Genomic DNA, 25079 nt, shown 5'->3' with positions numbered 1-25079 from the left:
TACAAGCAGCTAACAGCTTTACTACATCCTACAGATGAGTATAAAGCATGCAGGGGAGTGACAAGTTGGGGACTTGGCCTGGCTGTTAGGAATGAAAGGGGAATGGTCAAGAAGGGATCTGGGATGCCAGCTGAGAAATTTAACTCAATTTAACACTCAAAAGGAACCTGCAGTAACATGGGGAGACTTGGAGGACATTATGCTCAGTGGCATAAGTCAGACAAAAAGAAGAATACTGCACAATCTCACTTGTATGTGACACGCTAGGGCTTCCACCAAAAAAAAAAAAAGCTGTGAGCTCATGGATACAGAAGACAGACTGGTAGCTGCCTAAGGTGGGAGGTGGAAGGGGAGGGCAGTGAAATGGGTGACGGGGGTCAAAAGGTACAAAGTTCCAGTTATAAAACGAGTAAGTCATGACGATGTAACGTGCGGCATCGTGACCTTAGTTATAACACTGCACTGCGTTATGTGGCAGCCTGAATGGGAGGGGAGTCTGGGGGAGAATGGATACATGTTGATGGACAGCTGAGTTGTTCTGATGTGCACCTGAAACTATCACTACTTGTTAATCAGCTATACTCCAATATAACGTGAAGTTTTTTTAAATTTAAATAATAATACTGTATTGCATATGAAAGTAGCTACCAGAGGACGTTGAAACTTCTCATCATAAGAAAAATAATTTGTGAGTATATATAGTGCTGAGTGGGCTTCCCTGGTGGCTCAGATGATTAAGAATCTGCCTGCAATGCAGGAGACCTGGGTTCAATCCCTGGGTCAGGAAGATCAAGAAGGAAATGGCTACCCACTCCAGTATTCTTGCCTGGAGAATTTCATGGACAGAGGAACCTGGTGGGCTACAGTCCATGGAGTCGCAAAAGGTTGGACACAACTGAGTGACTTTCACTTTCACATGGGGCTGAGTGTTAATTGGACTTATTGTGGTGACCATACTGCAGCATATACAAATACTGAACCATTACGTTGCACACCTGAAATGAATATAATGTTGTCAGTTATACCTCATTAAAAAAAACTGGCATAAGAAAACTGAGGATTTTCAGCTGAGAAAAAATAACTAGAATCATGGCTTTAGAAAAATTATCTGACCCCACTAGGGATTCGGTATGTGTTTACAAACTGGACTGATGAAAGCACTAAGTGGGAAAATAGATGAAGCAGGAAGACAGGGTAAGACCCTGTTTAGAGTCAACCAGGGGGTGGTGGGGTGGGAGCTAGGTTCAAGAGGGAGGGGACATATGTATGCCTATGTCTGATTCACACTGTTCTACAGCAGAAACCAACACAACATTGTAGAGCAATTAGCCTCCAATTAAATTTTAAAACAAACAAACAAAAAAGAATCAACCAGGTGGGAAGAACTTAGTTCTTCCACCGTGTCCAGGAGAGGCTGACTGTTCAAAGCACTCGGACGTTATTCAAGTGAGGATGTCAGTTAAACCACTGGAAACACGTGTGGGACTCCAAAGAGGGATCCAGGGGACACAGATGAACTGGGACTCACTTATCTGCACAGAGATGACAGGTGAAGCTGCAGAAGCAGAAGACGGGGCAGAGAGAAACGTTTAAAGGCAGAGCCGAGGGAAGACGACATATTTAAGGGCTTGGAGGACAGGAAGCCAGAGGAGAGAAGTAAAGGGCAGCACACGCAGGGGAGGGACCGAGGCAGGGTCGTGTCACAGGCAGAGCGGGCGGAGAGCGTTTCATGCAGGTGTGGACATGTCCACGGTGGACATGTCGCACCGGCCACGGTGAGACTGAGGAGAGGACACCCTACAGAGCGGCTGGTAAACATCAAGAGAGTTCGGGGGGTGGGGAGGGCAGATTCCAGACCATACAGAAGAAACACAATTTCTTTTTTCAAGGAGGTCCCGGGTGAGAGGTGGGGTTTAAAGCACTGGCAGTGTAATCAGGTGAGGATGTCAGGAGGAGAGGTAAGGTAAGCCTGACAATAATGAATGAGGATCCATTCTCCGAAACAACGGGAGAGTGTAAAGCCAGACACAGGAGGCTGAAGTAGGGAATAGGGATGCCAATGAAACATGTGGGATGCCTCAGTTTTCTCATGGATGAAGACGCAAGACCATGGGAGAGTGTGGGATGGTCATCATGGGGAATGTGTTAGGAAATCTACCCAAGACAAATAAGGAATAATAAACAGGAGTGGAGGCCCAGCTGAAGCTGAGGAATATGAACTTCTGATGAAGCCACGCAGAAGGCACTGATGAGTAATTTTTCTTGGCAGTCCTGCTAGGACCCTTTAGCATAAGCAGCAACAATGCCATGGTGAGGGCTGGCGATCCGGGAAGAGTGGAAAGGCAGAGGTGGGAGGGAATGGAATGAGGCCGGCTCACTGCTGACAGAGCTCATCACGCAGGTATGGCCAGGATGGGTGTGGTGGACAAGAAAAACCAGGAGAGTGCAACAGACCATTAACAGAGCAGGTGGGGACTCACTAGAGAACTGACAGGAGAATTAGAAGCCCAAGCCAGGTGAAGGCAAGCCCAGAATTTGCTCCCAGCAGGACCAGGTCCTAGGTCAGCCTCACTCACTCTGTTCCAAGAGCCTGGCAGGGCCTGACCCCCTAGAAACTGTTTCCAGATGGGTGAAGGAACGAATGACTTTCAATGAACATGGCAGACTGAAGGAGAGCAAACACACTCCCTCCTCCTAAACCTGGACCATCCCTGAGCATCTGTTTGTGACAGATGAGAGAACAGGGATTCGGTCCACTGTTGGCCTCTGGGAGGGTTTTGAACCCACTAAAGTCAGTGGCTTCTCCAGTCAAAAAGTACACTTCTGGCACATAAGTAATAAGTCATTCAAGGGAGGGTGGGAGGGAAGATGAACTTAATTTGTAAGGACCCTGGATAGAACAACAGTGTGAAGGACCACATCTTCTAACTGCGCAGGATTTGGGAAGTGCTAAAGCAGCATCACACACAGAAAAGGCAGAAGGCATGGAAGCTGAGCAGATGCCCATGTGAGAAGTGCTTTGAGAGCTTAACCCAGAGTAGTCTGGCTTCAGAAGTACTGCCAACACTTAACCTTCAGTGCTCTGTTAGCATTACCAATTACTTCCCCCTTCCAAGCAGCAGCAAGCTACATCCCCACCACCACCACCCCCCCCCAGGAAAATTGGGGTTTCTTTTCTAGTTTTTCTTTTTTTTTTTGCCATGACACATGGCTTGAAGGATCTCAGTTCTCAGATCAGGGATTAAACCTGGGTTACTGGGTTATAGAAGTGGAAGCCCAGAATCCTAACCACTAGGTCATCATGGAACTCCCTGACAAATGAAAAATTTTATGTGACTATGTGAGTGTGTGTGTGTGGTTCATGAATTTCAGGTTTGTTACTAGAGCTAATATATAATACATGGAAGAAAGTAAATCCGTAAGCATATGAAACAGTGAGAATGACTAACCAGAGGGAAGGAAAAATTAACTTTTATGGGAAAGCAGGATGCTGATAGACAAAACTGTTCAAAGCATGGTCCAAAGGCTTCTTGGGATGGACCACCTCACTCCAGAGAAGATGCATGTTTCACAGTCTGAGAGCAAGAAAAATCATTTCTGCGATGAGGAATAAATGGTAGGATGTAACAACATTCAGCTTCAGCCTTGAATTTCAGCCAAATCTACTTGGCAGTGGCTCTAAAAGGCTGAATAGACGGATGCCTCCTCAGCATCATTCCTGACATCCCTGGACCAGGGCATGGTCAGTGGTCTCGGGAGTGTGCGTGTGTTTCTATCACATCCAATCAACATCATGACCTCAGAGACACAAATGAGCTGTGTCACCTAGATTAATCACTAATATCTGAATGCTCACTTTAGCTAACAAGGAAGGTCTGTTCCTGCAATATAATACCAGAATTTTAAAATCTGACTGATGAAATGTTAAATATATTGTAATTGTGATAGCAATTTAAAATGCTGATTAAATTTTCATATTTCTTCTTATGTCCCGGAAGTTCATTCTACAGTGAAAATTTTCGGCTCCAGCCTTATATTGATAAGCTGATTTACATTCTCAGTTACTCACCCACAATGTGTAATGTCTCTAATATTAATTAGCATGCTGTGACATAAGATGCTAATTAGCATCCTTTAAAACACTCATTTTCATAGGCAACAATGATAAAATGGGAAATGTCAGATTCCTGAAATAAACCCAGAGCTCTGATGTATTCTATATCCACAAAGGAGGAACATTTTTTGTTTTCTACCCACATCTGACCTAAAGACCTAAGAATCAGGGATTTCTCTCATTTACTGTCCTCCACTACCACTCCCCAAACACAGCTTCTTCTCAGATTATAAATTCCCATTCTCCCTCCCATCTCAGTGAGGATAAAAGGAAAGCCCAAGGCCTCTACTCTGATGGTGGGTGACAAGGGAATGTCAAATGATCAAAGGTCCTTTGGGGAACACAGAGGACATATGTCCACAGTGGACAGAGACTCAGAGAACAAGTGCAACTCTAACCACAAAACCCCCCTGGAGCCACCGTGCCCCATACCATTACCAAGTCCCACCACCTCCGGAGAACAGCCTGTCCTGGCCAGAGGGCTCCTTCTCCCCGAGCTGTTTACATAAATGGTGTCATTTGCTAAGCTCCAGCTGCCACTCATGACAAGAGCAACAATTCATTTTCTGAGGTCGGGGCTTTGGGTTAATGCAGAGATCTAGGTTAGCAGTTTGGAAAAAGACTTCTCTGGTTAGCTGATGCTTTCCTTCTCCGGGGAAGGAAGATGAAGAGAATTTTTCCACCTAGCTTTCCCTTTTTCTGATTCTTTTCTGTCTTGGCGAATCAGAGTTTTCTAGCGAAACTTCTTTTTTAGGGAACTAGGGACAAAAAACACAGACACAAAGTTAAGTGAGGCTAGAAATATTTGTAATGCTCAGTAAGTAAAAGCACCCAGAGACTGACTTGCCAGGAGTCAGTGTGTGAGGAGGTGGCAGGAAGTCGGGAGACGTGAACAAGGTCAGGCCAGATTTTACACCAGTAAGCTTCCCAACCAGAGAGAACCAGCCAGCAGCCCAACTACTCTATGTTCAGAGACTGTCTAGGGAAAGTACTGTAACATCAAAATAAAACGATGAGCAAACACAATTTGAACTACTGATGAGGGAAGATGGCACAGCGTGGTTTCAGAGAAGCAATCTGTGATTAGAAGAGAAATGCCCTTACGAAATTCTAGTGTGATACATGACGAAACTGGGCGGGGAGAGAAAATGAAGGTTCAAATTAATAAGTTTCTGTTTGTAATCCCCCTTTTGGAATCTCTGCCTCAAAAGAGCTTAGAAGGCTTCAACTTGCTAAGCACCAAGGATAACAAAAGGCATTGTATTTCTCACTTAAAATGTGGCCCTGAGAATCTGCTGCACAGTCACCAACAAGGGCCAGGCTGGGAGAAGCTCAAATGTCCCACATTTTCCCAGTCATGTCCTAACATACACCAAAGGAATCCATCCTTTGCCATCCCCCTGACTCTATATCTGATTCAAAGTGTTATATGAAAAAGAAAACCTGAGAGTTCTGAACACCAGTGCAGAGGCTCAGAACCAAGCTGCAGGATCACAAGCTTTTCTCTCTCTCCATCCATCATCAGAGCTCAGAGTTCAGGCCCTGAGGGGGATCCCCATGCAACACCTGATGGCTCAGCTCAAGTGCACAACTCCTCCAGTCGGTATTCTAATAGCGGCAGGAGCTGAGGTCAGGAGCATCTCCAGGGAGCCGCAAGGTGAGGAAGCCCCAGCCTCACAGCTGCAACACCCCGAGGTTGGCCAAGCTCAAGGAGGAAAGAAGAAAGGCTCCCACGGGAGATGGTATTTCCCAGATCCACTCAGACTGCTAACCACAGCTTACCTTGGTACAAGGTGGTTGAACTTGTAAGAACTGAAGACCTCTTGGATCTTTTCTTCTACTTTTGCCTGGTAAGGATGTAGCAGATGGGAGAGAGAAAACAAAAACAGGTAAGACTTTTATCAACTTTTTGTTCCTCTTGCCACAAACGCCTACTGGCTAGAGTTCCTTGGTGTGGCTTGGTGCCTAACAGCAGGATATGACTGCGTGCAGGAGCTCTGCAGGATGACAGGTTTGGGACAAGGACAGAAAGAATGATCTGTACCACATTAACATCACAACCCACTTCTCCAGTAAACTAACCCACAATATCCAAACTAATGGCAGTTCTGGGGTTTGGCATCCCGACACCAGTTACTCAGAGTTAAGGACAGAGCCCTTTTGCTTGAAAGATCTGTTCTTGTCTGCTCTATGAAGTTGTTTAGGTGTTCGTTAACTGGTCGTTCTCAAATACTCAATTTCTGCCAAGGGTCCTACTTCTTACCGTCAGATTTAATAATTTAGATACAGATTGAACAGTACTAAAATTCCTGAAGGGATTTACAAGAATATCGATCATGGAAACACCAAAGAAACAGCACATCTGGTCATTAGACCTGTGTCACACGCCAAATCCACAGTCCCATAAAACGTAGAATCTCAGACAGTCAAGTCACAAAGGAAATGAGATGACCACTGTCCTCTGAAGACCATACCATGATGTGGTCACCAGCTCAGCTTCTATAAGGAAAGAGCACAGTAGTGCAGGAGTGGACTGGCCAGCAGGACACAGGGTTTCACCTTCACAGCCATCCTTGCTTTGTGATTGGCTGTGTTTGTGCACTCAGCCAGTCCTTGCTGGGATTACAAGATATGTAATAATGTCCTCTCGTTGTTGTTGTTCAGTTACTAAGTCATGTCCAACTCTTCGCGACCCCATGGACTGCAGCACGCCAGGTTTCCCTGTCCTTCACTCCCGCCTGCAATTTGCTCAAATTCATGTCCACTGAGTCAGTGATGCTATCTAACCATCTTGGGAAATATAAAAAATGCATTTATTTCATATTTCTGAAACACCCACTGAGAGCTTCCAACTCCTTTGACAAGTGTGCAAGAATCAAGATGAGGGGAGCAGTGATGTGTATCAGCTAAAATGGCAGCCAATCTAAAATTCATTTATATTTGGTTTCAGGATATGCTTTGGTATTTGCCTTTGAACATGAGTTTGAGGGATTGTCTGGCTAAGAATTTACAATACTTCAAAAAACAGACTGAAGTCACTGTGAGATTGTCTCATGAGGAATAAGAAAGTTGTCCCAGACTCCTCAGGATTCTTTCTCCCTGCCAGACACTGATATGGGATTAATGCAAAGCACCAGGCTCGGCGGAACACAGACTGCATTGTCAGTCATGCCTTCCTTGGTATATGCTGAACAAGATTTAAAAAAAGGAAAGAAAGAAACATATGTCAGTAAGATCATTAAATAAAAAGATTTGTGTACCATATACTGGGGGGTTGTTGTTTTGTTTTTCTATAATATACTGCTACAGTTCAAGTGAATTGATGAATTCTGAATAAAATAAAAAGCAAGTAGGAGGAAAACTCACTTCCTGTGCCTAAACACAAGTCAATTCACATCCATATGACTTAATAATATTCCGAGGCTAATAGATGAGCATTCTAACTGACACTTAAGACCCCCAGGAGGCAAAGCTTCCAGCCAAGAACTTCTTAGGGAAGTCCCACCTTCAGTCACCATTTGGGCAACATAAGCAGCCAGGAACCAGATGACGAAAATCGAGGTTTATTTCTAAAGTAAGAGACCTGACAGAAACACAGGTACGTCATACGTGCGAAGAAGAAAATGCTTAAACCATTCCCAACATAGTCTCATTTCTCTTCTGGTTTCCTAATCACCCCTCTTTAGAATGAACAAGTGATAGTCCAATGAAGTTAGTAGCTGACCTGTGTCTGAAAATATCCGTTATAAATTCTAATAAATACCAGAATATTTCAGATAAGCTGTTCATGATAATGAACAAATAATTCACTTTATTTACTCTTAAGAATGGGTACATTTTTCCAACAGCTTTATCAAGATATAATACACAGGCCACTTAATTCACCCATTTAAAGTGTATTATTCAGAGGTTTTTAGTATATTCACAGAGCTGTGTATCATCACCATAATCAATTTTAGAACACTTTCACTACTCCAAAAAGAAACTCGGTATCCCTAAGCAATCAACCCCAATCCTCCCAGCCCCTGTCAATCACTAATCTACTTTCTTTCACTATCCATTTGGCTATTCTGAATATTTTATATAAATGGAATCAGTTGATGGGCATTTAGGTTGCTTCTACTTTTTGGCTATTATGAATAATGCTGCTATGAATATTCTTGTCCAAGTTTTTGGATGGATATATGTTTTCATATGTATATACCTAGTGAAACTTCCCAGGTGGCGCTAGCGGTAAAGAACCTCCCTGCCAATACAGGAGACATAAGAGATACGCATGCAGTCCCTGGGTTGGGAAGATCCCCGGAGCATGAACTGGAAACCCACTGCAGTATTCTTGCCTGGAGAATCCCATGGATGGAGGAGCCTGGTGGGCCAGAGTCCACAGGGTCACAAAGAGTCAGACACAACTGAAGTGACTTAGCATGCACGCACGCATGCAACTGAGAAAGACCCTGCGGGGCTCCTGGGCACAGCAGCCTTTCTGTGCCAGCAGCCCTCACCCATGCCTTGTTTGTAGGGAACAGACACCAGCCTCCAAGATCTTCCCTGATTTCCAAAAGGCAGATTCAAACAGTTGCTAATCAGGGAAGGGAGGGGACGCGGAGACACGGAAGGGTTAGCCAGGAAACGACAGTGCAGCCTTGGGGCAGGGTCCTGGTGCTATCTCAGTTCAGTAACTCAGTCATGTCCAACTCTGCAACCCCATGAACTGCAACACGCCAGGCCTCCCGGGCCTGCACCAACTCCTGGAGCTTGCTCAAACTCATGTCAAGTGAGTTGGTGATACCATCCAACCATCTCATCTTCTGTCATCCCCTTCTCCTGCCTTCAATCTTTCCCAGCATCAGGGTTTTTAACAAGGAGTTAACTCTTCACATCAGGTGGCCAAACGATTGGAGCTTCAGCTTCAGCATCAGTCCTTTCAGTGAATATTCTGGATTAATTTCCTTTAAGATTCATTGATCTCCTAGCTGAGAAAAGAAGAGAAGTTAAAGGCAAAGGAGAAAAGGAAAGATATACCCATCTGAATGCAGAGTTCCAAAGAACAGCAAGGAGAGATAAGAAAGCCTTCCTCAGTGATCAATGCAAAGAAATAGAGGAAAACAACAGAATGGAAAAGACTAGAGAACTCTTCAAGAAAATTAGAGATACCAAGGGAACATTTCAAGCAAAGATAGGCACAATAAAGGACAGGAACAGTATGGACCTAACAGAAGGAGAAGACATTAAGAAAAGGTGGCAAGAATACACAGAACTATACAAAAAAGACTGTAATGATCCAGATAATGATGATGGTGTGTGATCACTCACCTAGAGCCAGACATCCTGGAGTCTGAAGTCAAGTGGGCCTTAGGAAGCAACACTACGAACAAAGCTAGTGGAGGTAATAGAATTCCAGTTGAGCTATTTCAAATCCTAAAAGATGATGCTGTGAAATTGCTACACTCAATACGTCAGCAAATCTGGAAAACTCAGCAGTGGCCACAGAACTGGAAAAGGTCAGTTTTCATTCCAATCCCAAAGAAAGGCAATGCCAAAGAATGTTGAAACTACCACACAGTTGCACTCATCGCACACACTAGCAAAGTAATGCTCAAAATTCTCCAAGCTGGCTTCATCAGTACATGAACTGAGAACTTCCAAATGTTCAAGCTGAATTTAGAAAAGGCAGAGGAACCAGAGATCAAATTGCCAACATTTGTTGGATCATAGAAAAAGCAGAGAGTTCTGGAAAAACATCTACTTCTGCTTTATTGACTATGCCAAAGCCTTTGACTGTGTGGATCACAACAAACTGTGGAAAATTCTGAAAGAGATAGGACTATCAGACCACCTCACCTGCCTCCTAAGAAACATGTATGCATGTCAAGAAGCAACAGTTAGAACTGGACATGGAACAACAGACTGGTTCCAAATTGGGAAACGAGTACGTGAAGGCTGTATATTGTCACCCTTCTTTTCTAACTTATATGCAGAGCACATCATGTAAAATGCTGGCCTGGATGAAGCACAAGCTGGAATCAAGATTGCCGGGAGAAATATCAACAACCTCAGATATGCAGATGACACCTCCCTTATGGCAGAAAGCCAAGAGGAATTGAAGAACCTCTTGATGAAAATGAAAGAGGAGAGTGAAAAAGCTGGCTTAAAACTCAACATTCGAAAAACTAAGATCATGGCATCCAGTCCCATCACTTCATAGCAAATAGATGGGGAAACAATGGAAACAGTGAGAGACTTTATTTTCTTGGGTTCCAAAATCCCTGCAGATGGTGACTGCAGCCATGAAATTAAAAGATGTTTGCTCCTTGGAAGAAAAGCTATGACCAACCTAAAGAGCATATTAAAAAGCAGAGACATTACTTTGCTGACAAAGGTCCATCTAGTCAAAGCTATGGTTTTTCTAGTAGTCATGTACGGATGTGAGAGTTGGACAATAAAGAAAGCTGAGTGCTGAAGAACTGATGTTTTGAAATGTGGTGTTGGAGAAGATTCTTGAGAGTCCCTTGGACTGCAAGGAGATCAAACCAGTCAATCCTAAAGGAAATCAGTCCTGAAATTGGAAGGACTGATGCTGAAGCTGAAGCTCCAGTCTTTGGCCACCTGATACGAAAAACTGACTCATCTGAAAAGACCCTGATGTTGGGAAAGATTGAAGGCGGGAGGAGAAGGGGATGACAGAGGATGAGATGGTTGGATGGCATCACCGACTCAATGGATATGAGTTTGAGCAAGCTCCAGGAGTTGGTGATACACAAGGCAGCCTGGTGTGCTGCAGTCCTTGGGGTCTCAAAGAGTCAGACATGACTGAGCTACTGAACTGAACTGAACTGAACCAACCTCCTTGCTGTCCAAGGGACTCTCAAGAGTCTTCTCCAACACAATTTAAATGCATCAATTCTTTGTCACTCAACTTTTTTTTGTTTTGTTTTGTTTTTCAATTTCTCCTTTATGTCACTCAACATTTATGGCCCAACTCTCATATCCATACATGACTTCTGGAAAAACCATAGCTTTGACTATATGGACCTTTGTCAGCAAAGTGATGTTTCTGCTTTTTACTACACTTTCCAGGTTTGTCATAGCTTTTCCAAGGACTAAGCATCTTTTAATGTCATGGCTGCAGTCACCCCAAGATCCACAGTGATTTTAGAGCTCAAGAGAATAAAATCTGTTTCCACTGTTTCCACTTTTCCCCTTCTATTTGCCATGAAGTGATGGCACCAGATGCCATGATCTTTTGAATGTTGAGTTTTTAACCAACTTTTTCACTCCCTTCTTTTACCCTCCTCAAGAGACTCTTCAGTTCCTCTTCAATTGCTGCCATTAGAGTGGTATCATCTGCATTTCTGAGGTTGTTGATATTTGTCCCAGCAAACTTGATTCCAGCTTGTAATTCATCCAGACCAGCATTATTTTCTACTTCATCCAAAACTCTGCTTCTGAGATTCAATTTGGCCCTAGTACCCAGAGGCCAAGTTTTTGGCATCACTAGGAGTGGAATTGTTGGATCATATGATATATTAATGTGTAATCATTTGAGGAACTGCCAGACGTTTCTGCAGCAGTCATACCATTTTATATTCCCATCAGCAGTATATGAGAGTTCCAATTTCTTCATATCCTCAGCAACATGCTATTATGCATTTTTGATCAAAGCCATCCTAGTGTTTGTGAAGCGATAACTCACTATAGTTTTGAATGCCTTTCCCTGATGGCTAATGATGTTGAGCATCTTTTTACAGGCTTATTGGACACTTGTAGATATTGTTTGGAGAAATGTCTACTCAGATCTTTATTCATTTTTTAAACTGGGTTATTTGTCTTTTATCAATAAACTGTAATAAATACGTATTCTAGGTACAAGTTCCCTGTCCTACTCCCATTCTGTGGGTTGTTTTTAGGAACTAGTGTATTTTTTAAGAGAAAACAATTACTTAAAAGCACAAAGTATGATTTTTAGAGTACAACTTTTAAAATAGTACTAGCAAGAAGCCTGCAGTTTTTTGAACAAATAGTAGTGGATTAATACAGAAATTAAAAACTAGTCATCTGAGGATGAGAAAATGAAAGTAATCACCAAAGCATGCAACTTCCTTTTCTGCTTCCCCTTCTCTGCATGTCATCTGCCAGTGTTATATAAATCTGAGTAATTTTGTCACTGGGAAGATATAAGCATTCTTTCAATGTTCTGATTTGCATAGCAGAAGGAAAGGAAAAAAGCTAGTTGTACATAAAAGAGTTAACATAGCAGGCCTGAGACTGCTATCCTTAGGAAGGCCTCCTTGAAAGGTAGATCCTCACTGGAGTCTGGGAGCCTAGATCATGCGAGGGTCCCCACCATTCCCAGAGCTGATAAGACTGGCTCACTGAGCCTAAACTGTATAAACAACGTAGTTTATGCTGAGCAGCTATTCTCCTTCTGGGAGCCTGGAATTATTCTAAAAAGAGGGTGCTGGTTTTTAGTGATCAGGCCCACTAAAAACCATGAGCAACAAGTCTTTAATGGGCTTCCCTGGTAGTTCTGCATGTGTGGTCACAGTTTGATACTGGAGAAATTAAACTCCTTCTCTGTGACTCCACTGGGAGAGGACTCTTAGAAACTTGTCCTAGTTTCCTGCAGCCTTCACCCCATGAGCCTTCTCCTTTGGCTGATTTGCTTTCTACCCTTTTGCTATAATAAATCATCACCTTGAGTATAGCTATATTCTGACTACTCTGTATCTTTGTGTAAGCAGAAACGGTAGAGGTCCCCAGAGAAAGAAAACCAGACATGACTTTCCTGACATAAAAGCCATTTTTGGCCTAAGCCATTCTGGGATCTAAGCCTGGCCACAATACTTGCCCTTGAACAGGTCTCAGTAATCAATGATCTTAAGAGAACAAAGAATGCAGAAACTATCAGGCAAGAAAAATAACAGTAGCAAAGATAACACATCAGTTGTGAAAATGTCTAGTTCTCTTTTAATGGTAAAGAGTAGCTTAAGGCCTCAACCACCAGATCTACTGGAACCAAAAGGCTAACAATGCTGACCTTTACTGACCATTCTGACTTTAATCACCTAAAGCTTGAACTCAAGCCTCATCACGAATATGCATGTACCCTAGCTTAAAACTTCCCCCGCTTTGCTGTTAAGGCAGACACTGCCTTGGGAAAGATTCCCCAGTGTTCTCCCTATTTGTAGTAATAAATCTTTCCTGCTTCCAATCTTTGACATGGCTGTGTCTTTTGGCTCAACATCCACCAAGAGGGAAACCCAGTTTTCAGGTAACATTAGTAGTGCTCAAAATTCTCCAAGCTGGCTTCAACAACACGTGAACTGTGAACTTCCAGATGTTCAAGCTGGTTTTAGAAAAGGCAGAAGAACCAGAGATCAAATTGCCAACATCTGCTGGATCACTGAAAAAGCAAGACTTCCAGAAAAACATCTATTTCTGCTTCAGTGACTAGGCCAAAGCATTTGACTCTGTGGATCACAACAAACTGTGGAAAATTCTGAAAGAGATGGGAATACCAGACCACCTGACCTGCCTCTTGAGAAATCTGTATGCAGGTCAGGAAGCAACACTTAGAACTGGACATGGAACAACAGACTGGTTCCAAATAGGGAAAGGAGCACGTGAAGGCTGTATATTGTCACCCTGCTTATTTAACTTATATGTAGAGTACATTATGAGAAACGCTGGGCTGGATGAAGCACAAGCTGGAATCAAGATTGCTGGGAGAAATATCAATAACCTCAGATATGCAGATGACACCACCCTTATGACAGAAAGTGAAGAAGAACTAAAGAGCTTCTTGATGAAAGTGAAAGAGGAGAGTGAAAAAGTTGGCTTAAAACTCACCATTCAGAAAACTAAGATCACAGCATCTGGTCCCATCACTTCATGGCAAATAGATGAGGAAACAGTGGCAGGCTTTATTTTTTGGGCTCCAAAATCACTGCAGATGGTGATTGCAGTCATTAAATTAAAAGACACTTACTCCTTGGAAGGAAAGTTATAACCAACCTAGACAGCATATTAAAAAGCAGAGACATTACTTTGCCGACAAAGGTCCCTCTAGTCAAAGCTATGGTCTTCCAGTAGTCATATATGGATGTGAGAGTTGGACTATAAAGAAAGCTGAGTGCTGAGGAATTGATGCTTTTGAACTGTGGTGTTGGAAAAGACTCTTGAGAGTCCCTTGGACTGCAAGGAGATCAAACCAGTCCACCCTAAAGGAAATCAATCCTGAATATTCATTGGAAGGACTGATGTTGAAGCTCAAACTCCAATACTTAGGCCACCTGTTGCGAAGAGCTGACTCATCTGAAAAGACCCTGATGCTGGGAAAGATTGAAGACGGGAGAAGAAGGGGACGACAGAGGATGAGATGGTTGGATGGCATCAATGACTCAATGGATATGAGTTTGAGTAAACTCCGGCAGTTGGTGATAGACAGGGAGAGCTGGTGTGCTGCAGTCCATGGGGTGGCAAAGAGTTGAACATGACTGAGTGACTGAATTGAACTGAACTGAACTAGTAGTGAATCAGTGAACCTAAGAGTGGTCTTGAGGGCCTCCAAACATTAGTAAAATTAGAAATTTAGCCTTTGAGACAGAATTAAGGAAAAAAGTCACATCAACTGCATGGTGTCTATAAAAGAGAATTATAACTAAATTCTTTTTCAAAATTTTATCAAAATTCTCACTTTAAATATAGGAGAATTGAGGGTAACTATTTAAAAAGAAAGTTACCTAAATCATGAAGAACTCTAACACTGTATAGCTCTCAAGTCAGAACTAAGAAGGAAGGGAGTAAGGAAGAAAGGAAGATTCAGCTTCAATATAGAGATGCTAAAGCATGTCCACTTTCCCTGGCCTCTCATTTTATCTTTAATTTTGTCTTTAATTTCCATGTCTCCTTTTTATCTCAAAGCAAGAGACTACTCTGTTCTAGTTAGTCTCTCCTTTCTGCAGGAGAGTCCCACAGGCAAGGCAGCTACCAACTGGATACAATACAAAAGGTTATTAACAGCACTACAATAAAAGATAATTTTCTCTTGTGTAAACAGCAAAAAGCTCATAGGTTCATTTCCCTTGAGCGCAAAGCACACAGTTCGTGACCATGTTAATGAAAGTCATATGGCTCTCTTTGGAGGAGGATGACATCCGAAAGCATCTGTTTCAGAAACACTGCTACATGAAATGTTACAAGAAAGGTCATCAGAATTAGTCATCAGAAAATTTAGTGCCAAGGGATTAGATCTTCAAAAATTTTAAACAACCTGAAATAAAGAATCTTTGATTGGCTCCAGATTCAAAACACACCAGAAAGATATAAAAAGAATCTTGAGAAATTGGGGAAACTGAAAAACAAATTTGAATATTAGATGGTATTAAAGAACTATTTTTAATCTTCTTAGTCAGTTCAGTCGCTCAGTTGTGTCCGACTCTTTGTGACCCCATGGACTGCAGCTCACCAGGCCTCCCTGTCCATCACCAACTCCTGGAGTTTACTCAAACTCATGTCCATTGAGTCAGTGATGCCATCCAACCATCTCATCCTCTGTCGTTCCCTTCCCCTCCCGCCTTCAATCTTTCCCAGCATCAGGGTCTTTTCGGATGAGTCAGTTCTTCGAATCAGATGGCCAAAGTACTGGAGCTTCAGCTACAGCATCAGTCCTTCCAATGAATATTCAGGATCGATTTCCTTCAGGACCGACTGGTTGGATCTCCTTGCAGTCCAAGGGACTCTCAAGAGTCTTTTCCAACACCACAGTTCAAAAGCATCAATTCTTTGACACTCAACTTTCTTTATAGTCAACTCTCATATCCATACATATACTGGAAAAACCATAGTTTTGACTAGAGGGACCTTTGTCGGCAAAGTAATATCTCTGCTCTTTTATATGCTGTTTAAGTTGGTCATAGCTTTTCTTCCAAGGAGCAAGCGTCTTTTAATTTCATGGTTGCAGTCACCATCTGCAGGGATTTTGCAGCCCCCCAAAATAAAGTCTCTCATTGTTTCCCCATCTATTTCCCATGAAGTGATGGGACCAGATGCCGTGATCTTAGTTTTCTGAATGGTGAGTTTTAAGCCAACTTTTTCACTCTCCTCTTTCACTTTCATCAAGAAGCTCTTTATTTAATTTTTTTTTAAGAAGCTCTTCAGTTCTTCACTTTCTGCCATAAAGGTGGTGTCATCTGCATATCTGAGATTATTGATATTTCTCCCAGCAATCTTGATTCCAGCTTGTGCTTCATCCAGCCCAGTATTTCTCATGATGTACTCTGCATATAAGTTAAATAAGCAAGGTGACAATATACAGCCTTTCCCTATCTGGAACCAGTCTGTTGTTCCATGTCCAGTTCTAAGTGTTGCTTCCTGACCTGCATACAGATTTCTCAAGAGGCAGGTCAGGTGGTCTGGTATTCCCCTCTCTTTCAGAATTTTCCAATTTATTGTGATCCACAGAGTCAAAGGCTTTGGCATAGTCACTGAAGCAGAAGTAGATGTTTTTCTGGAACTCTCTGCTTTTTCGATGATCCAATGGATGTTGGCAATTTGATCTCTGGTTCCTCTGCCTTTTCTAAATCCAGCTTGAACATCTGGAAGTTCATAGTTCACGTACTGTTGAAGCCTGGCTTGGAGAATTCTGAGCATTACTTTGCTAGCGTGTGCAATGAGTGCAACTGTGCGGGAGTTTGAACATTCTTTGGAATTGCCTTTCTTTGGGATTGGAATGAAAACTGACCTTTTCCAGTCCTGTGGCCACTGCTGAGTTTTCCAAATTTGCTGGCATTTTGAATGCAGCACTTTCACAGCATCATCTTGGATTTGAAATAGCTCAACTGGAATTCCATCACCTCCACTAGCTTTATTCGTAGTCAGGCTTCCTAAGGCTCACTCGACTTCACACTCCAGGATGTCTGGCTCTAGGTGAGTGATCATACCATTGTGATTATCTGATTATTAATCTCCTTAGGTGTGATTTTATTGTCTTTATGTAGAATGTTATTCTTAAGAGATGCATGCTTTATTGTTTAGTGGTTAAACTGTCAAAATAACTTCATCTTCTTTCAAAGATCCAGGGGAAAAAACAGTCGTATACATATAGACTCATACACACGCAAACACACACACATACACGCAAATATCATTTAAACATACAGACACAACCCCCAAAGGAAAACTGTGTCCTGGCAAGATGATCCATTATTGGGTTATCTCTACTAGGTTATCTCTAGTCTAGTTGTGAGACTAGACTACCTCACAACTCTGTAGAGATAGAAGTTAGTTTGCAGAAAACTGACAGTAATGCAAATAATTTCTGTCCACAGAAATGCAAATTGTATCAGTAAAGTGCAACTAGCTATCATTCTATGACTATTGACCAGTTTTGAATCCATTTGCAAATCTCTTTCCGCATTCCTATCTGACTATAAAGGTATGGCATGTTGAGTTCTTACCTGAAGTACTGGGTTCATTCATGAGTCAAATAAAATCTTTGACATCTGCTCATTTTATATCTGTATGAGTCATGATCTTATCATCTTTTAAAATCTAACCTTGAACAGTTTATGGGGGTCGGGGAAATTAGGTGGAAGGCAAACAACTATTATCAATTTTTCTGTATATTTGAAATTTTTCTTAATAAAAAGTTAGAAATTATTAAGAATCAAAACGAAACACTTAATATCAAGATTCTGGGCTTTCCAGTGGTATAAAGAACCCACCTGCCAACGCAGGAGACTGGGATTTGAGCCCTAGGTCAGGAAGATACCCTGGAAGAGGGCAAGGCAACCTACTCCAATATTCTTGCCTGGAGAATCCCATAAACAGTTGAGACTGGAGGACTATAGTCCAAAGGGTGACAAAGAGTTGGACACAACTGAAGTGACTTAGCACGCACGCACCAAGATTTTACCACAACTACTTTTTTGAAAAGTCAAATACATCTGTGCACACACACTGTACATGTATTTATATGTATAGTAGTTAAATAGATGTTGAAATCAATTAGAGACTGCTTCTGTCAATTTAGAAGCAAATATTCTACAATGTAACACTGGCAGAGACTCTATTGTTGTTGTTCAGTCACTAGAGGTGTCCAACTCTTTGCAACCCCATGGACTGCAGCATGCCAGGCTTCCCTGTCCTTCACTATCTCCCAGAGTTTGCTCAAACTGATGTCCACTGAGTCAGTGATGCCATCCAACCATCACATTCTCTGCTGTCCCCTTTTCTTCCTGCCTTCAATTTTTCCCAGCATCAGGGTCTTTTCCAATAAGTCAGCTCTTCACATCAGGTGGCCAAAGAACTAGAGTTTCAGCTTCAGCATCAGTTCTTCCAATAAATATTCAGAGTTGATCCTCCAGGATTGACTGATTTGATCTCCTTGCTGTCCAAGAGACTCTACTTAATGAAACTTTAATTATGCTCCTCTGAATCCTCCTCCCAATCAGGCCTTGACTTTTGTACTTCTGTGTCCATCTTTGCAGTATGAAAATGCAAAAAGATAAGACACTGAAAGATGAACTCTCCAGGTCAGTAGGTGCCCGATATGCTACTGGAGATCAGCGGAGAAATAACTACAGAAAGAATGAAGAGACAGAGCCAAAGCAAAAACACCACCCAGTGGTGGATGTGACTGGCGATGTCAGTAACGTCTGTAAAAAACAAGGAACCTGGAATATTAGGTCCGTGAATCAAGGTAAATTGGAAGTGCTCAAATAGGAGATGGCAAGAGTGAACATCGACATTTTATGAATCAGTGAACTAAAATGGACTGGAATGGGTGAATTTAACTCAGATGACCATTATATCTACTACTGTGGGCAGGAATCCCTTAGAAGAAATGGAGTAGCCATGATGGTCAACAAAAGAGTCCAAAATGCAGTACTGGATGCAATCTCAAAAATGACAGAATGATCTCTGTTCGTTTCCAAGGCAAACCATTCATATCACAGTAATCCAAATCTATGCCCCAACCAGTAATGCTGAAGAAGCTGAAGTTGAACGGTTCTATGAAGACCTAACACCCAAAAAAGATGTCCTTTTCATTACAGGGGACTGCAGTGCAAAAGTAGGAAGTCAAGAAACACCTGGAGTAACAGGCAAATTTGGCCTTGGAGTACGGAATGAAGCAGGGCAAAGGCTAACAGAGTTTTGCCAAGAGAACACACTGGTCATAGCAAACACCCTCTTCCAACAACACAAGAGAAGACTCTACACATGGACATCACCAGATGGTCAATACCAAATTCAAATTGATTATATTCTTTGCAGTCAAAGATGGAAAAGCTCTACACAGTCAGCAAAAACAAGACTGGGAGATGACTGTGGCTCAGATCATGAACTCCTTATTGCCAAATTCAGACTTAAAGAAAGTAAGGAAAACCACTAGACCATTCAGGTATGACTTAAATCAAATCTCTTATGATTATACAGTGGACATGACAAACAAATTCAAGGGATTAGATCTGATAGACAGAGTGCCTGAAGAACTATGGATGGAAGTTTGTGACACTGTACAAGAGGCAGTGATCAAGACCATCCCAAGAAAAATAAATGCAAAAAGGCAAAATGGTTGTCTGAGAAGGCCTTACAAATAGCCGAGAAAAGAAGAGAAGCTAAAGGCAAAGGAGAAAAGGAAAGATATACCCATCTGAATGCAGAGTTCCAAAGAATAGCAAGGAGAGATAAGAAAGCCTTCCTCAGTGATCAATGCAAAGAAATAGAGGAAAACAATAGAATGGAAAAGACTAGAGAACTCTTCAAGAAAATTAGAGATACCAAGGGAACATCTTCTTTATTGACTATGCCAAAGTCTTTGACTGTGTGGATCATAATAAACTGTAGAAAATTCTGAAAGAGATGGGCATACCAGACACCTGACCTGCCTCTTGAGAAACCTGTATGCAGGTCAGGAAGCAACACTTAGAACTGGACATGGAACAACAGACTGGTTCCAGATAGGGAAAGGAACACGTCAAGGCTATACATTGTCACCCTGCTTATTTAACTTATATGCAGAGTACATCATGAGAAATGCTGGGCTGGATGAAGCACAAGCTGGAATCAAGATTGATGGGAGAAATATCAATAACCTCAGATATGCAGATGACACCACCCTTATGACAGAAAGTGAAGAAGAACTAAAGAGCTTCTTGATGAAAGTGAAAGAGGAAAGTGAAAAAGTTGGCTTAAAACTCACCATTCAGAAAACTAAGATTACGGCATCTAGTCCCATCACCTCATGGGAAATAGATGGGGAAACAGTGGAAACCGTGAGAGACTTTATTTTGGGGGGCTCCAAAACCCCTGCAGATGGTGACTGCAACCATGAAATTAAAAGACGCTTGCTCCTTGGAAGAAAAGCTATGACCAGCCTAGACAGCATATTAAAAAGCAGAGACATTACTTTGCAGACAAAGGTCCCTCTAGTCAAAACTATGGTTTTTCCAGTACATGTATGGGTGTGAGAGTTGGACTATAAAGGAAGCTGAGTGCCAAAGAATTGATGCTTTTGAACTGTGGTGTTGGAGAAGACTCTTGAGAGTCCCTTGGACTGCAAGGAGATCAAACCAGTCGGTCCTGAAGGAAATTGATCCTGAATATTCATTGGAAGGACTGATGTTGAAGCTGAAACTCCAATACTTTGGCCATCTGATGTGAAGAGCTGACTCATTTGAAAAATCCCTGATGCTCAGAAAGATTGAGGGCAGGAGAATGGGATGACAGAGGATGAGATGGTTGGATGGCATCACCGACTCGATGACATGGGTTTGGGTGGACTCCAGGAGTTGGTGATGGACAGGGAGGCCTGGCGTGCTGCGATTCATGGGGTCGCAAAGAGTCAGACATGACTGAGCGACTGAACTGAACTGAAGAGAACATTTCATGCAAAGATAGGCACAATAAAGGACAGAAATGGTATGGACCTAACATAAATAGAAGATATTAAGAAGATGTGGATAAAACTCCTAGAGGAGAACATAGGCAAAACACTCTCTGACATAAATCACAGCAAGATCCTCTATGACCCACCTCCCAGAATATTGGAAATAAAAGCAAAAATAAACAAATGGGACCTAATGAAACTTAAAAGCTTTTGCACAACAAAGGAAACTATAAACAAGGTGCAAAGACATCCTTCAGAATGGGAGAAAATAATAGCAAACAAAGCAACAGACAAAGGATTAATCTCAAAAATATACAAGCATCTCCTGCAGCTCAATTTCAGAAAAATATATGACCCAATCAAAAAATGGGCCAAAGATCTAAACAGACATTTCTCCAAAGAAGACATACAGATGGCTAACAAACACATGAAAAGATACTCAACATCACTCATTATCAGAGAAATGCAAATCAAAACCACAATGAGGTACCGTTACACACCAGTCAGAATGGCTGCTATCCAAAAGTCTACAAGCAATAAATGCTGGAGAGGGTGTGGAGAAAAGGGAACCCTCTTACACTCTTGATGGGAATGCAAACTAGTACAGCCACTATGGAGAACAGTGTGGAGATTACTTAAAAAACTGGAAACAGAACTGCCATACGACCCAGCAACCCCACTCCTGGGCATACACACCGAGGAAACCAGAACTGAAAGAGACACGTGTACCCCAATGTTCATTGCAGCACTGTTTATAATAGCCAGGACATGGAAGCAACCTAGATGCCCATCAGCAGACGAATGGATAAGGAAGCTGTGGTACATATACACAATGCAATATTACTCAGCCATTACAAAGAATACATTTGAATCAGTTCTAATGAGATGGATCAAACTGCAGCCCATTATACAGAGTGAAGTAAGCCAGAAAGATAAAGACCATTACAGTATATTAACTCATATAAACGGAATTTAGAAAGATGGTAACGATGACCCTATATGCAAGACAGAAAAAGAGACACAGATGTATAGAACAGACTTTTGGACTCTATGGGAGAAGGTGAGGGTGGGATGCTCTGAGAGAACAGCATTGAAACTTATATATTATCAAGTGTGAAACAGATCGCCAGCCCAGGTTGGATGCATGAGACAAGTGCTCAGGGCTGGTGCACTGGGATGACCCAGAGGGATGGGATTGGGAGGGAGGTGGGAAGGGGGTTCAGGATGGGGAACACATGTAAATCCATGGCTGATTCATGTCAATATATGGCAAAAACCACTATAATACTGTAAAGTAATTAGCCTCCAACTAATAAAAATAAATAGGAAAAAAAAAAAAAGATGTGGCAAGAATACACAGAAGAACTATTCAAAAAAGATCTTCATGACCCAGATAACCACGATGGTGTGATCACTCACCTAGAGCCAGACATCCTGGAATGTGAAGTCAGGTGGGCCTTAGAAAGCACCACTACGAACAAAGCTAGTGGAGGTGACAGAATTGCAGCTAAGCTATTTCAAATCCTGAAAGATGATGCTGTGAAAGTGCTGCACTCAATATGCCAGCAAATCTGGAAAACTCAGCAGGGGCCACAGAACTGGAAGAGGTCAGTTTTCATTCCAATCCCAAAGAAAGACAATGCCAAAGAATGCTATCAATTCCCAAATTTCCTTGATGTATTCAGACTTGAGCCCAATCTCTCTCCCCCACTGCAAAACACCATCATAGTAGTGCTCCTTGAATAAAGTCTTCTTTAACATGTGTCATGAACAGTTTTTTCTTTAACAATACCCGTCCACATCCACTAGGAGAATGACTAAAGTTGAAAAGAGGGACAACACCAAATGTTAGCAAGGATGTCAAGGAACCAGAGCCCTCACACACTGCTGGTGAGAGTGTAACATGTACGATCACTCTGGAAAAGGCCAGTGGTTTCATTTAGAATTAAACATACACCTATTCTGTGATCCAACAATTCCACCTGCAGGTTTTTAACCCATGAAAGCACATGATCATAAAAAGACTTCTATGAGAATGTTTATAACAGCATTATTCATTATATCCCAAATCTGGCAACGGCCCAGTTGTCCATCATTAGGAGAATGGAGTTAAAAAACCAACAATGGAAAAAAAAAAAACAGAAACCAACAACGAAGTCTTTAGAGCAAGTAGCTCAGAGGCATTGTACCTGCAACCAAGCTGAACTTGTTAAAAATATAAATTTTCAGGTCATAGATTTATAGAATCAGAAACTACTGGGATGGGGCCCACCCAGCGGATTCTTTTTAACAAGTCCTCCAGAGGATTCTGACACATGCTTATGTTTGATAGATCAAAAAGGTTTTCTTTAATAGTCACGGTGGATTTCAGCACAGAGGCTGATGCTTGAGTTTGACTCCAAATAGGACTTTCTCAATTTATAACTATCTTTTTTTTCAACTGCTCACCACACTTTTCTTCTTCTGAACTAGTAAAGGTTAAACAAAGGTGACAAGGTAAAACATTCCTCTGAACAAATATCCTAATACTTTGGGTACAAGATTCAGCGGGCAGTCAAGAGTTGACCGAGTCTCTGTAACCAGCTGGCGTTCCTCTCTACCAAGGCTGAGATCCTTTATGAATCCTCTATGAACCATGGGTTCTCAACCCTGGCTGCCTATTAGAAGAGCTTAAAAATACTGATGCCTGGGTCCCACCCCCGGGGGTTCTGTTTTAATTGGTTGGGGGTACAACCCTGGAGGAGGGGATGGGGAGACCAAAACTCCCCAGGTGATTCTATTGGTCAGCCAGGTTTGAGACCCACTGCCCTCACTGCCAATTCCCTTTTTAGAAAACCTTGTTTTAACATCAGGTGTTCCAAAAGTAATGAAGGAAAATTAACTTTAAATCATAAACGAAAATGAACACTAGAAAAGAGTTCCCAGTGGCCTACAGATCCACAGCTATGTTACCAGTAGTAACCCGCATCATTCAAAGGTCAGATGCACATCATTACTGTGCTATAATGTTCAGGAAATGTCCTCAAGTAGCATTTTTTTTTTTTTTTTTTTGCCATGCTGGGTCTTAGCTGTGTTTAGCCACGACATGTGGAATCTAGTTCCCTGACCAGGGATTGAACCTGGGCTCCCTGCCTTGGGAGTGCAGAGTCTTAGCAACTGGACCGCCAGGGAAGTCCCCTTCGCAGCATTTTTCATTAAAGAATTCCTAACAGCCCATATACATACGAAAACTTGATTTAAGGCAGAGATGGGAAAATCCAATATTAAAGGAAAAAACATGGACAGTAAGTGTTGCTAATAAAAACTGCCTTCCGACCTCACACCCTAAAAGTAAATAAGTAAAATCCAGGTTGATTAAACTCAAACATGAAACTTGAGTCAAGTGATTAAAACAGCATATAGGAGAATATCTTTATATTCTTGGAACAGACAAAGATTTCTTCTAAAAGTCCAAACTGTAAGGAAAAAGACAAAGAAGAACAATAAAAATAAGCAAGAGTAAAGGCAAACAAGAGCCCAGGGGAAGATATTTGAAATGTATGTAAAAGATACTATTTTCCCCAAATTAAGACTGCTGACAATAAAGTCTTAGAGAGGGTGATGGCAAAATAGAACTCCACTAATTAATCACTCAGTCATGTCCATCTCTTTGCAACCCCATGGACTGTAGCCCACCAGGCTCCTCCATCCATGGGATTTTCCACCAAGAGTACTGGAGTGGGTTGCCATTTCCTTCTCCAGGGGATCTTCCTGATCCAGGGATCAAACCCAGGTCTCCTGCATTGCAGGCAGATGCTTTCCTATCTGGGCCAGCAGGGAAGTCCCACTAATTGTAGTACACCACTAGCTGCTGCTGCTGCTAAGTCGCTTCAATCGTGTCCGACTCTGTGTGACCCCACAGACGGCAGCCCACCAGGCTCCCCCGTCCCTGGGATTCTCCAGGCAAGAACACTGGAGTGGGTTGCCATTTCCTTCTCCAATGCATGAAAGTGAAAAGTGAAAGTGAAGTCGCTCAGTCGTGTCTGACTCTTAGCGACCCCACGGTCTGCAGCCTACCACGCTCCTCTGTCCATG

General features: G+C 42.2%; 1 protein-coding gene across 1 annotated transcript in view; it reads right to left on the bottom strand.

Moving 5' to 3' along the window:
• Window positions 1-25079, bottom strand: part of FNTB (farnesyltransferase, CAAX box, beta) — an 85504-nt gene that overhangs the window by 44584 nt on the left and 15841 nt on the right. Inside the window, exon 2 of the mRNA XM_043472292.1 lies at window positions 5897-5961. Within this exon, the coding sequence (XP_043328227.1) occupies window positions 5897-5961 (65 nt within the window). The remainder of the gene's footprint in view (window positions 1-5896; window positions 5962-25079) is intronic.

This window comes from Cervus canadensis, chromosome 6 (assembly GCF_019320065.1).
Source record: "Cervus canadensis isolate Bull #8, Minnesota chromosome 6, ASM1932006v1, whole genome shotgun sequence".
Lineage (NCBI taxonomy): Eukaryota > Metazoa > Chordata > Mammalia > Artiodactyla > Cervidae > Cervus > Cervus canadensis.
Note: the sequence above shows the minus strand (reverse complement) of the source record. Positions and strands in the feature narration are given on the sequence as shown.